This window comes from Anser brachyrhynchus (assembly GCF_964034855.1).
Source record: "Anser brachyrhynchus genome assembly, chromosome: 1".
Classification (NCBI taxonomy): Eukaryota; Metazoa; Chordata; class Aves; order Anseriformes; family Anatidae; genus Anser; species Anser brachyrhynchus.
Genome location: NC_137694.1, coordinates 210,665,622 through 210,677,976, shown reverse-complemented (window position 1 = coordinate 210,677,976; position 12,355 = coordinate 210,665,622). Strand labels below are relative to the sequence as shown.

At 49.2% G+C, this 12,355-nt stretch overlaps 1 protein-coding gene across 2 annotated transcripts; it reads left to right on the top strand.

The window, feature by feature from the left end:
• Nucleotides 1–1,215: 1,215 nt before the first annotated feature.
• On the top strand, nucleotides 1,216–11,805 carry KLHL35 (kelch like family member 35). Of its 2 annotated transcripts, XM_080559391.1 has the most exons (7): nucleotides 1,231–2,010; nucleotides 3,631–4,521; nucleotides 6,016–6,200; nucleotides 6,761–6,879; nucleotides 7,341–7,529; nucleotides 8,068–8,256; nucleotides 9,060–11,805. In XM_080559391.1, exons 2-7 carry the CDS (start codon nucleotides 3,632–3,634, stop codon nucleotides 9,246–9,248), a joined length of 1,761 nt encoding a protein of 586 aa, XP_080415517.1. In that variant the 5' UTR covers nucleotides 1,231–2,010; nucleotide 3,631; the 3' UTR covers nucleotides 9,249–11,805. The 2 variants fall into 2 exon arrangements, with proteins under 2 accessions (XP_080415518.1, XP_080415517.1); XM_080559392.1 differs by lacking the exons at nucleotides 8,068–8,256; nucleotides 9,060–11,805 and adding an exon at nucleotides 7,641–7,974 and having other exon boundaries at nucleotides 1,216–2,010; nucleotides 7,341–7,538.
• Nucleotides 11,806–12,355: the final 550 nt, after the last annotated feature.

Below are 12,355 nucleotides of genomic sequence, written 5' to 3'. Positions count from 1 at the left end.
TCTTCTTTCTTCTTTCTTCTTTCTTCTTTCTTCTTTCTTCTTTCTTCTTTCTTCTTTCTTTCTTCTTTCTTTCTTCTTCTTTCTTCCCCTTTCCCTTTCTTTTTCTCTTTCTTTTATTCTTCTCTTAAGCTACTTCTTTTTTTTTCCTCCCTCTCTTCCTCCTGAGCCCTCTTTCCTCTTCACTTACTGCTCTACCCCCCTCACCTGCGTGGCTCCCTCCTGCTTTCTCTCTTCTCCTGGATGCTGGTGACTGCCCTTCACCTCTGCTAACTGGCTGCGGGCAGGAAGGGAGGGTCCTGACTCTCTCCATGGCAAGCTGAAGCACACGGACAGCTGTCCTGGGTAGGATATATTTCATCCCTGGGGCATGCAATGGGGAGGTACAGACCGTGGTGTGATCAGGTCCTAGTGACTGCCTCCATCGAGATGTCTCACCGTGGTCTCCATTACCTGATTTATCCAAAATTATCTCCCACTTTTCCTCTTGCCTTTTCCACTCTTTTCTACTTGTTTTCTTCTTAGCTTAGCTACATCCCTCCTCCTTCCTATTTCTTTCTTCTCCCAACACAGTCGCTCTGCTGCTCCTGCAGGAAGCTTTCACTCCACATTCACATGGAGCTTTTCAAGAAGTTCCTGGCCCTACAAACCCTTATTTTCTTTTTAATGCTCACAGCTTTGTGCCTAATGGCTTCTGTGGGCCACGTGCCATGGGTTGAGTGTTTTCAATGTGAAGAAGTGGCTTTACAGTGGAGTAGGACTCAGCTCACAGCCCCTGCACTTTCAGGCTACAGGGTGCTAGCCCCATGCTGTATGGCTGCACAACATTGGCAGCTTTATAACCTCACTGAAGGGTATCCAAACCCCAAGAGATCTGTTTTTGGTGCCCCACAGGGCAGGGTCAGTGCCTGTGCATCCTGATGACCCAGATCCCAACCATCTTTAGCTCCATCCATGCCTGGATGTGGCCCAGCAGAGCCAACTTGATCGTGGTGGAAGGTCCTAAGAGCAAAAATTCCCCAGCCTTCCCAGCCCACAGCACAGGCTGGGAAACCACAATCCTTTCCAGGTTGCTGCTAATTCATATGCAAATGCTGGGAGTGAGCAGGATGCCAGCTTGCATCCCAGCAAAGGGAGAGGAGCAGAAAGGATCCAGCCAGAACACGTGGTGGTGGTGCTCCAGGGAAAGGTTATTTCAACACGGATATCAACATGCAGGGTGTGGTGGTTATTAATATTTCCTTTGTGTTTACTATGAAATAATGCAGGTTGTTCAAAGTGATGCTGGACACGGGAGGGAAGGCAGCCTGCAGGCTGCTGGTTACTTCACGGTGCAAATATTGGGCTCCCCAGGGCTGCTTTGCTCCCTGCTGTGAGCATTTACAAATTCAGCCAGCAACTGGGATTGAGGTGGAGGGGAGCACGCTGAAAGCCACTTGGGACAAGCCTCCCCTTCTGTCCTCATCGTCCTTACGGACCTAATTATCCCACATTAATGAGGGGCACTGCAGCTCCTCACTGCCCCAATCCGTTCCTGCTACAGGCGCCTTTTTTGCTCGCAGAGCCCTATTTTATTTATCAGCTTTAGTGTGGTTTCCAGAGAGCTGGAGTCTCCTCCAAATGAATCGTTCCACCTGGACCCCAATTTGCTCTCCAGATGGCTGGGCCCTCTGAAGCTGCCCTGGTGTGATATATTTTCCCTGAGCCTCCATGGGCTTTCCCTGGGTTTTGGCTCCTCCCTGGCTGCCTGTTATTGACAGCTGCGTGGCTAATGCCCTGTAGCTCTCTGGCGTGTCATTCGGGAGAAACAAAAGCAGATTTATCCCCCTCCTCTTTAGCAGCGAGGATAAAAGCGGGGCTTTTGTGCTTCCCCTAGCATTGCTGGAGAAGGGCTGAGCACGCTTTGCGGAGGGGACCGGTCTCCACACCGAGCCCCGGCGTGGATGGGAGCTCTCCGAGAGGGAAGCTGAGGCTTCGCGAGGTCCCACCTGGAGGACACAACCTGTGGGCCAGGTAACATTGGGCTTCCTAGGGAGCTTGCCCCAAAATACCTGGTGCTTACTGCTGGGCTGTGCTTGGACAGAGAGAGTGATGTGGAGAGGAGCGTGCGTGGGCAGCGGGGGAACCCAGTCCCCCCTTGGAGTTGGATTTGTATTGTGAGTAGACAGGAGGGCTGTGAGCTGGGGAAAGGAATTTGGATTAATCTGGGGTGGGGACACATCTCTTTGTAAGCTGCGAGAGACCTCAAGGGCTTGGAAACTTGTACAGATCAGGGAAGAAGCCCTGACTAGCCCAGAAGCCGGGATATAGATGCATTTATCTTTCTTGGCTGGAGCTGTGCGTGTCGGCAGAACACGGAGCTTGCTGTGCTGTCCAGAAAGCTGCCTTTGTTGTAACTTCTCTAAATCACTTTGAACCAACTAACAGCATTTCCCTTCTGTGCAGAGCTCTGAGCACCCATCGGTGCCATTTGGGATGTTTGGAGCCTTCACCCACTCCCCCAGGGTTTCTTAGATATTTATGTAGGGCTCGTCATGCTGCTTCATACCTCTTAGGGGCTCTGCAACACCCCATGGCAGGAGTAGAGATGTTTTTGTGTGTGTTTTTGCAGGCATGGAGGATATGATGATATTTTACCAGGGTAGTGGGGCGGGGATCCTCAGTACGAGGCTGGGTTGTCCTACACGTGGCCACTCAGGTACAGGTGAGGTGCAGATGTAGGAAGAAAGATCACGGGCTTGAGTTAGCACAGGGATTTTGACTCATGAGAAGCTCAAGGTAATCTTCCTCAACGGGTGTGATGCCTGCTGTCCTGCCGAGGACTGGGTGGATGCCACAGAGCAGTTGATGTCTGCCAGCTTGTGACCCCATCTGGGGACCTGTGCTCCTGCCAGAGGCACGTGGTGAGATGCTCCAGAGCCTGGCTCAAGGGGTCAGGCACTTATGAGCAGAGCCCGAGCCCCCCAGATGTGCTTTTTTGCTGTTATAGAGCCTCAGAAAACCAATCTAAAACCTTCATGGCCATGATAGAAGCTGTGATAAAGAGTGCTTTGCTGGCTGCCCTCGCTGGTACCCATCTCAAAGGGCAAATCACAGAATTATAAAATATCCTAAGTTGGAGAAGACCTGCAAGGACCATCGAGTCCAACTCCTGGTTCCACACAAGACCACCCAGAAACCAGACTCTATATCTGAGAGCATTGGCCAAGTGCTCCTTGAGCTCTTGCAGCTCAATGCTGTGACCAAGTCCCTGGGCAGCCTGTTCCAGTGCCTGACCACCTCTGGGTCTGAGCCTCCCCTGTCCCAGCTGTTAGTACAGTGTAGGTTGGGTAAGGTAACTGCCTCAGAAAAAAAAAAAAACATCTCCTAAAACCAGAAAGTTTGTTCTACTGAGATAGTGTTGGGTTGGAAATAGCCTAGTGCCCACTGCTGTGTTGTGCTTTGGAGGAAATGGTTATTGAGGATGAGCTATGCATGTGGGTAAAGGGGTGTAGTCCAACTAGATTTTGGCTGGAATCTGAACTTCCCCATGACACTGAGAAAGATGCAGAAACCACAATGGTGTTGGACGTCATGGGGAGATATTTTAATGAGCACGCTCTTCTCTTGCCTTCTTCGCTGCTTCCCAATCAGGATGCGTCGAATGATGAAGGAAGAGTCAAGTTACAGGACGAGCAGCCTGGAGAATGCAACACGTGACCCGAGCAAAGAAAAGCTGCACATGAAGCTCTGCAGCGGGTCCTGCCACGCTGAACAAATCCTCCAGACACTGAACTCCTACCGGCAGAGTGGCATCTTCACAGACGTGGTGCTATTAATCGATGGACAAGAATTCCCCTGTCACCGTGCTACGCTGTCAGCCAACAGCACGTATTTTCGGGCTATGTTTGGTGGCAATCTCAAGGAAGGCCACCAGAATATCATTAACATCCAGAAGATTTCTGCCTCTACCATGTCTCTCCTTCTTGACTACATGTATGGGGGGAACATCGTCATTCAGGAAGACAACGTTGAGGGCATCTTGGAACTGTCTGACTTGCTGCAGATCTCCAAGCTCAGAGATGCTTGTATCACCTTCCTTGAAGGCCAGCTCCACCCGTGCAATTGTTTGGGCATCATGAAGTTCGCCGACTCATTCTCTATCGCTTCCCTGACCGAAAAGAGCAAGAGGTTCATGCTGGAGTGTTTTGTGGAGGTGTCATGTCATGAAGAGTTCCTAGAGATGGGTGTGAAGGAGCTGGTTGAGTACTTGTCTGATGAGCAGCTGGTGGTCCCCAAGGAGGAAGTGGTCTTTGAAGCAGTCATGCGTTGGGTACGGCATGACATCCCTGCCAGGAAGGGAGCCTTGAAGGACCTCCTAGAGCATGTGCGACTGCCACTGCTTGACCCCACCTATTTCCTGGAGAAGGTGGAGATGGACGGACTCATCCAGGACTCAAAGGATTGCATTCCTCTACTGCACGAAGCCCGCAAGTACTACATCCTTGGGAACGAGGTCAGCTCCTTGAGATCAAGGCCCAGAAGGTAAAACCCAGAGTTGTGTTTCCTAGACCTACGTGGCCTAAGTTAATGGATCTTAAAGCTGGTGGGGTGGGATTCTCTGATTTGTTAATTTATTTTCTATTATTTTTATTTTTTCCTTCCAATTACTTCTAGCCTCTTGGACATCAGCATGGCTCCTAGCTCAAAGGCATTGCTGCTGGGTCAGGAGTTAATGTCCATTGGAAAAAAAACAAAACCAAAACAAAACAATAAAAAAAACCATATACTGTCCAGGTGTCTACCTATGTACCCTCAGATTCTGTCTTTTGCACTGTTGATTTATTGATCAACAAGAAGATAAAGAACTCCTGACCTAGGCAGCTGGTGGTGTAAAGTGGAGGATGAAAAAGAAAAACAATTCCTGGGTACGGGTGTGTGTGGAAATCTGCACCTTTCTGTCACTTTGGCATTTGGATTTGCTAGATTTGGCCAGATATTTTTGAAGCCTCTGCTGCTTCTTTGTGGTCATGGAGATCCCTCTACATGTGCTTGGTAAGAGCACCCATAGCGACGTCTGCTCTGGGGTGGGTTGTTGTATCAAACCAGGTGGTTTGCAAGGCTCTCCACTCTTCTCTAGAAGAGACCCATGACCACAGGAGAAAGTTCTTGTGCTCTCCTGCCCTTTGGCCCCAGGAGCCCAGCTGTTTTTCTGCTGCTCAGGGGAGCAGCCTGGGCAGAAGGCTGGAATTTGCACCAGTGCCTCTCAGAAGTCCCGGCCTGGCATTTAGGGTTTCTGTCAGGTGGAAGAGCTGGTCTGAACCCTTTCAGTTTGGTGTGAGGCTTGAAGCTGCCTCTTTGTGCTGGATGACGCAACAGGTTGTTAACGAAAGAACTGCTCAATAACAGAGTCTGTGCTGACCTCCTCAAGGATGCAGATCACTAAAATTCACTGGGAATAAATCCCACCCCCAGCATCCACATTTTAATTCGCCTCCTTTTACAGCTTTGGCCTTAAGTGAGTAGTCTCAGGCTGTACAAACCATGGCAGGGCTGGGGATTGGACCAAGTCCTTCTAAATCCCCTTCCACCCTCCTCCTTCCTCTCCTTCCCCTCCTGCAGAGCTGTCCCTCTCTTGCCACCTACCAGCTGGCAGGATTTTCCTTCCCCTGCTGTCTCTCGCGTCTGCTCGCTGCTGGTCTGGAGAGAGTGAAATTTCCTGGAAACACTTCTCTCTCCAGGCAGAGAGAGTGTGGCGGGCTGGCTGCCAGCAACAGCTTTGCACGCCTGTGGCCGTGTGTTGAGGATTAGGCTTGGATGTAATGAAGGGAGAGGGTGAGGGGGTAATGCCACGATTTGGCCCCTTTTCCACCCAAGCTGAGAGATGCCTTTAATTTGAGCATGCCTGTAAGAGGGAAGGTGTGTGGGGGGGTGAGGGGGTGGGGGGAATGATTTGCCTAGAAAAATCAGTGGCTGATGAAGGAGTCTGCCAATATCCTAAATGGGATAGGAGACTTAACCATGTCTTTCATGTGCTAGGTTCATGGAACTGGCAGAAGTCATCATCATCATTGGGGGCTGCGACAAGAAAGGCCTTCTGAAGCTGCCCTTCACAGATCTCTATCACCCGAAGAGCAGGCAGTGGACGGCCCTCTCCAGTGTGCCCGGTTACACCAAGTCAGAATTTGCTGCCTGCACACTGAAGAATGACGTGTACATATCAGGTGAGATGCCCTGGGATGGCTGCTCCCTTCCTGCTTGCAATAAGCAGCAGGACCTCTGCTTGGGCAGATACTCCCCATGTCTGTTTGGTGGGACTCATTCACGACTCCAGAGCAAAGTAATTTCTTCTGAGGTTTACTTTTAGGTGGTTTGCATTTTGGTGTTCCAAGGAGCCGATTTCAGCTCTAGGAGAGGATGGCACTATTAAAAAGCTTTTCTTCCTGCTTACTGGGGCATCTGTCCGAAGTATCCAGCTGTGGAATGAGCTGGTTTTGATGTGTACTGTCAGAATTTCCTATAACATCAGGGTCTTCTGCCTGGCCTTCATTTAAAATAAAATGCCTATCAGAAGAGTTCTATAGAAGGGATGGAGTAGTGTAATAAGTTCCTTAAAGTTCATAGGGTATCTTCCTTGGGAAGCTGAGTTTACATGAGTATGACCCAAGAGCCATCTTCTGGCCTAGATTGTTCCATTGCACAGAGGAACTATATGGTATGGTGGTGTACCGAGGTGATGGGATTGTCTTTGGGATTGCACCAGCTCTCCACCCCTTTTTTTCAGGGGGACACATCAGCAGCAACGATGTTTGGGTGCTGAGCTCCCAGCTGAACGTCTGGATCAAGGTCGCTTGTCTGCAGAAAGGCCGATGGAGGCACAAAATGGCAACACTTCAGGGCAAGGTAGGCCTGAATTTGGGAACAACCCTTACAGAGCACAGTCCCCTGCTTCTCCCAGTGTCAAGTACAATGAGAAACTGTCAGTGTTTGGTTGTTTTCTGGCTCATTTGGAGATGATTTTGGTGGGAGAAGCCTAGGACATAACTAAGGTGTCAATAGTCTTTGGCTGTGTTGCCACCTGAGGTAGCCAGCAATGAGGCCATAGCAGTAAGTTCTACCACAGGATGGTGGAAGACTTCTGCAGATGGCTGTGTTGAGTATTTGGATGAAAACCATGCAGGGTGGGGTGTTTCAAACTGGTCAACCTGTGTGCTGACACTGGATTCAAGGAGAAGGTTTTACCAGGGCCTGGCCTCTGCCCTTCTGGCCTAGCGTTAGCCTCGCCTCATGCACACCATGACAGCACAGCCCATTAGGTGACTCCAGGAGTTTCTAATCAGCTTGCTTTGCTCCTTTTGTGGCAGATCTACGCTGTGGGAGGCTTTGATGGTTTTTACCGCCTCTCCAGCGTGGAGTGCTATGACACCTTCTCCAACAGCTGGTCAACCTTGGCCCCGCTGCCTCAGGCCGTGAGCTCGGCGGCTGTGGTCTCCTGCCTGAACAAGCTCTACGTGCTGGGCGGCGCTGTGGATGACACTGCTAACACTGACAAGGTATCGCTGGTGAGGATGACTGTGAAGTAGAAACACGGCTGTGAGGTGCAAAATAAGCCCTTGGCAAGTTCAGGCATGGGAGGTTTCAGCTCAGCTTTGGTCTGGTTTCAGGCATTGTGCTTTGAGAGAGAGGATTGAAAGAAAGCCAGCAAAGAGCATCAAGGATGGCCAGAGACCTAAAAAACATGGTTCATGAGGGAATGTTGGCACCTGAGTTGTGCTGAGAGTTTTAATGGCACTCAGCTCAATCCCTGAATGTTTAATCACGTCTGGGTCAGGACCAGCCACCCTGGGGGCTTGTAATTTGTCTGGGAGAGTTGAACACACAGGCCCACAGAGACACTGCCTGAGGTCCCAGCCAGTTGAAAAAGGAACGCTAGAAACCCTCATCCCTTTGATCATTGCACTGGTCTCTGGGTGTTGAAGCTCCTGTCTGTGTTTCTGCATCTATTTTCTTTTATTTCTAGTGGATATCAACTTCATCCAAGGAGGGAGATGAGGTTAATTCATGTTCCCATAGCTGCGTTTTTCCTCCCAGGTCCAGTGCTACGATCCAGAGGAGAACAAGTGGACGCTTTTGTCTCCCACTCCTTTTTACCAGAGGTGCATCAGTGCTGTCTGCTTGGACAACATCATTTATGTCGTAGGTGGACTCCTCAGTAAAATCTTCAGCTATGATCCAAGGGAAGACAGCTGGCAAGAAGTGGCCACACTCCCTGGGCCTCTGGTAAGGAAAAGATTTAGGAAAGAAGCCCTGAGCCTTCCTTCTCTCTAGAACAAACGTACCCATCTGTGCTTTGCTGAGACTGAAGGTAAAATACAATGGGGGGTTGGAATTGAGCATGAGAACATACTGACCTCTATATTTCAAGTCAAATTATGTACTTACCATCAATGACTGCTTGGAAGATGTGTTTCCCAGAGAAATCCCATATTTTCTTGCTGAGGCTGGGTCCGTACCAGCTGTTAAGGCCCTTGGAGAGGATTTGTGGGGTGAAAAGGTGGGTGTTGAGGACCTTTTCTCCATGCTGCATGTTGCAAGGCGAGGGGTTATGCTGGCTGTAACCTGGTGTGTGTACTGAACCTGCACCAGCTGTGGGTGTGCATCTTGGTTTAACGTCATCACACTTGATTTCGTGTTTTTGTGCTCCAAGGCCAGGCTGCAATGTGAGCCATGGCACGGTGAGTGGGGAGGAATGATGGGGGACAGCCCACCCCAGTATGAGTTAAAATGCCACCATCGGTGTGCCCGTACAAGCAGTTCTGGCATGGAGGTGGTGGGCGACTCTCTGGGCTTTCAGCATCCTTGTGAATCTGGGGAGCTGCCAGGAACAACAAAGATCCCATCACCAGCTCGAGGTATTTCAAATGCTTGAAACCTTAAGACTGCAGCACCCCAGGAGCCAGACCCCACTTACCCTACTGACTTTCCATCCCTTCTCCAGAGCAGGTGACAGCTGAGCCCATTGCAATGATGCACAAAGCTGGAGGGCTGTTCCTCAGCTCTTGGGCTTTCCTTCTGCTTTCCAGGAGAGCTGTGGCCTGACGGTGTGCGGAGGGAAGATTTACATCCTGGGCGGCCGAGACGAGAACGGGGAAGGCACGGACAAAGCATTCACTTTTGACCCCGCAACAGGCAGCGTGGAGCAGCAGCCGCCGCTGCAGCGCTGCACCAGTTATCACGGCTGCGTGACCATCCTGCAGCGCATGAACAGATGACCGCGGGGCTTTGGCAGCATCCTTCTCCCACCCAGAGCCTCCCCTTGAGACAGTGGCCACCAGTGTGTGGACAGACAGCCCAGCTCTCTGCGGGGAAGGGCAATACAAGCTGCTGAAGATGTGCTCCAGCCAAGCCCTGAGCACTGTTTTGTTTTTCCAGGCCTGGTGATGCCAGTGATTTTGAAGCTGATCTAGGTGAGAGGATGAAAGGGTGCTGGGCTGTGTGAAAGCTGCATTGCAGACCTTGCACAGGAGGATTCAAGTATCGTTACAGCCCCTGGAGCTACTGGAATTGACTTTTTTTTAGGTTTCCCTGGATGTAGATTATGGTTTTCTGTAATGTTGCCAACAGAGGCTCGCTGTCCTGCAAGGACATGTATTGTTGCTGCTCTCTGATGCCTGAGGCTGTTGCAGTCACAATTATAGTTACAGGATCCTTTTTTTTAGCTAAAGCTATCAGATATTTGTGCATTTAGCCCTCTAGAGCCCTGTGTCAAACCACAGTGCTGGCCTAAATGACATCCATGAACAGTCCTACCTACTACAGCAGAGAGCTGAGACCTCATAGCTGATACCCCAAGAAAATCTCTCTGCTAAATCCCTAAAAGCCTGGTTAAATAGGGTGAGCTCTGACTCCAACCTGCACATGGTGTATGAGGGTCCATCCCCTGAAAGCACAGAGCGCTGTATGTCTTCATACATGTTGCATAGTTGGACTGTCCAGTGAACTGTGTAGCCAAGAGTTTCTTCTTCAGAGAGCAGAGGTAGGCCAATGTGTAGGAATTAGGCAAGAAGTCCTGAAGCACTGTAGCCGCAGAATTGTGTCTGTCTCCTTTTGGCTCTGAAATGTGCTGGTAACTAGAAAAATAAACTCAATATTTAACAGGTTGGACCCAGGGCCCCTGAGAGCCTAAATGTGCAGCCTGCTTGGGGGTGCAAGCATTCAACAGCACAGACTGTGCAGCACCAGGCCAGTTGGCCTCACGCCTAGAAATGATCCTGAGCACATTAAATTTGTTAGAATAGCCGTTAACTTTTGGTGTCTTTAGTCCATGACTGGACCTGGTAATTTCTGATGGGTCCACGTAGGTGTCCATGTTGTTCCAATAGGGATGTAGGTGCTGCCAAATGTAGAGTGGGATCTCTTAAAAACTCCCATGACTTGTATGTTGTAGGGTGCACCCCTCTACAGCAGGCTGCTGGCTGGCTTCTGTTCTTTCTGCACCTTTCTTTCCTCACCCCAATGATGGCTTCTTCCTGAAGCAGTGGTGACTACTATGGCTATTGGCCCAGATACTCCTCTTTTCAGGGCCTTCTAATGATCTTAAACCTGCTGTTATTGCCTCGTTCCCCTTTATGGCTGGATTTTTTTCTGGTGCTCTTTAGTACCTCTGTCTTCTGTGAGTTCTGAGAAGTTCACCTCTTCTTCGTGATGATATGAGGATCACCTGTAAAACATGGCAAAAAAGTTCCTGCTGAAGAAACCAAATTGGCTGGAACCTGAGCATGCTCATCTCTTTTCATGAGGAAATGTGTGTTTTTCCATTGTCCACATGAAGAGCAGGGTGTTTCATTGCACAAAACGTACCTTACACTCCTCATAGTCACCTCTGAGAAGTCTCAGGGCTACGGTGGCCATTTTGTTCATCAAGGTACACTATTTATCTGTTCTAAGCCTCAAATTCTCCTCAAGGCCTGTGCACATAGGTTAGATGTTTTATCAGATCATGAACAACAGGATATGTCCTTCAAGCAACATAAAAGCAATTCAATGCAGTTATAGATTATTCCTCTGAGGAGAGAAAAGGAAAAACATGCTGGTAAAAGGTATTTTATTTGCAATCAAATTGTAATCACAGATGGGCCTTTAGTGGGAGTGGTTATTTCACTAAAAACAAGCACCTTTCATTGATTTAGTTAAATTAGCACAGAAGAAAGCACAAGCATATCAACCCATGGGGTGATAGACTTCAGGGCCAGAGAGACCTTTGTCTTACTATAGCCTGATTTCCTCAGGACCATCTCCCCACAGCAATTCTGCCTCTGTCACTGCTCCCTGTGCCTTAAGCAGTTCACTGCTTTGGTACAGGGGCCCTTCAAAGTGTATGGATTGGGACCCTGTGTCTTCACCTCACCCTACCACTCATCTGGCCAAGGACATTTGTAGTTCTCCACAGACTGGCCACATCTTGAGTTGCACTTTGGAAACCACTGCTGGTGTTTCAAGAAAAGGATTGCACCCTGAGCTTGCAAGGGCACACGTTGAGCAAAGGCTGAGGAGGCTGAGCAGTGCAAGGAATCAGCCTTGTAGAAGGGTTGGTCCCAGTGACAAATATATGCTTCAATGTATTTATTTTATAGGGTTGTAAACACAGCCATAGGTTGGCTGCTGGCATATCTTTGTGCTCATTCTTGGAAGGAGCGTAATAGTGTATTTGGACATACTGATAGCCTTGATAGGAAAATGAGTTTTCCAGTTGCAGCTTTTTGGGTAAACATCCCTACTTTTACGCCTGGCTGAAACACCCCTGAGGGAGCCTTGCTGAGGTGTGTTGACTCTTGTGTTTTGTAGCCCTGTTTTGTGGGACCTAATATTGGGTCTTAAACTTATGGACCTGGATTTTCCTTGTCTTAGGATGGGGCTTTTTCTTTAACCATCTGTCAAGAGAGCTGCACTAAAGAGGAGTTGGCATGCTGGATTTTTTTTTTTTTGGGGGGGGGGTGGGAGTGGAGGGGCAATGTTCAGAAATTTGTGGTTTCATTCCAATGGCAAATAAAGATGAGTGAGGAAAACTCCAACATTGCTGCACCACGTAACTGTTGCTCTCCTTAAAACTTCTCTTTCCACCATCTTTCCTGATTTTTCTAATTCCTCTAGGAGTCTTTTGCTATTCTTCACACCTTGATCCTGTAGAAATAAACAACTCCAAAGAGTAGATGTTCTGGTCACCTTTCCCATGTGCTTTTGACGTGTGTGATACATTGCAATAGGTGTAACACGGCGGTGGAATTTGTGGCATAGGTACTAAAACATTCACCATGTTCTTGGTCCTGATATTCATTGTACCACTGAAACATGTTTGTATTTTGTAAGGGCTGTGGGCATG

Coding starts and splice junctions, on each gene's coding strand:
- KLHL35 (XM_080559391.1), top strand. CDS start 3,632: ATGCGTCGAATGATGAAGGAAGAGTCAAGTTACAGGACGAGCAGCCTG. Junction 6,201..6,760: donor GAATGACGTGTACATATCAG/GTGAGATGCCCT, acceptor CCTTTTTTTCAG/GGGGACACATCAGCAGCAAC. Junction 8,257..9,059: donor CCACACTCCCTGGGCCTCTG/GTAAGGAAAAGA, acceptor TCTGCTTTCCAG/GAGAGCTGTGGCCTGACGGT.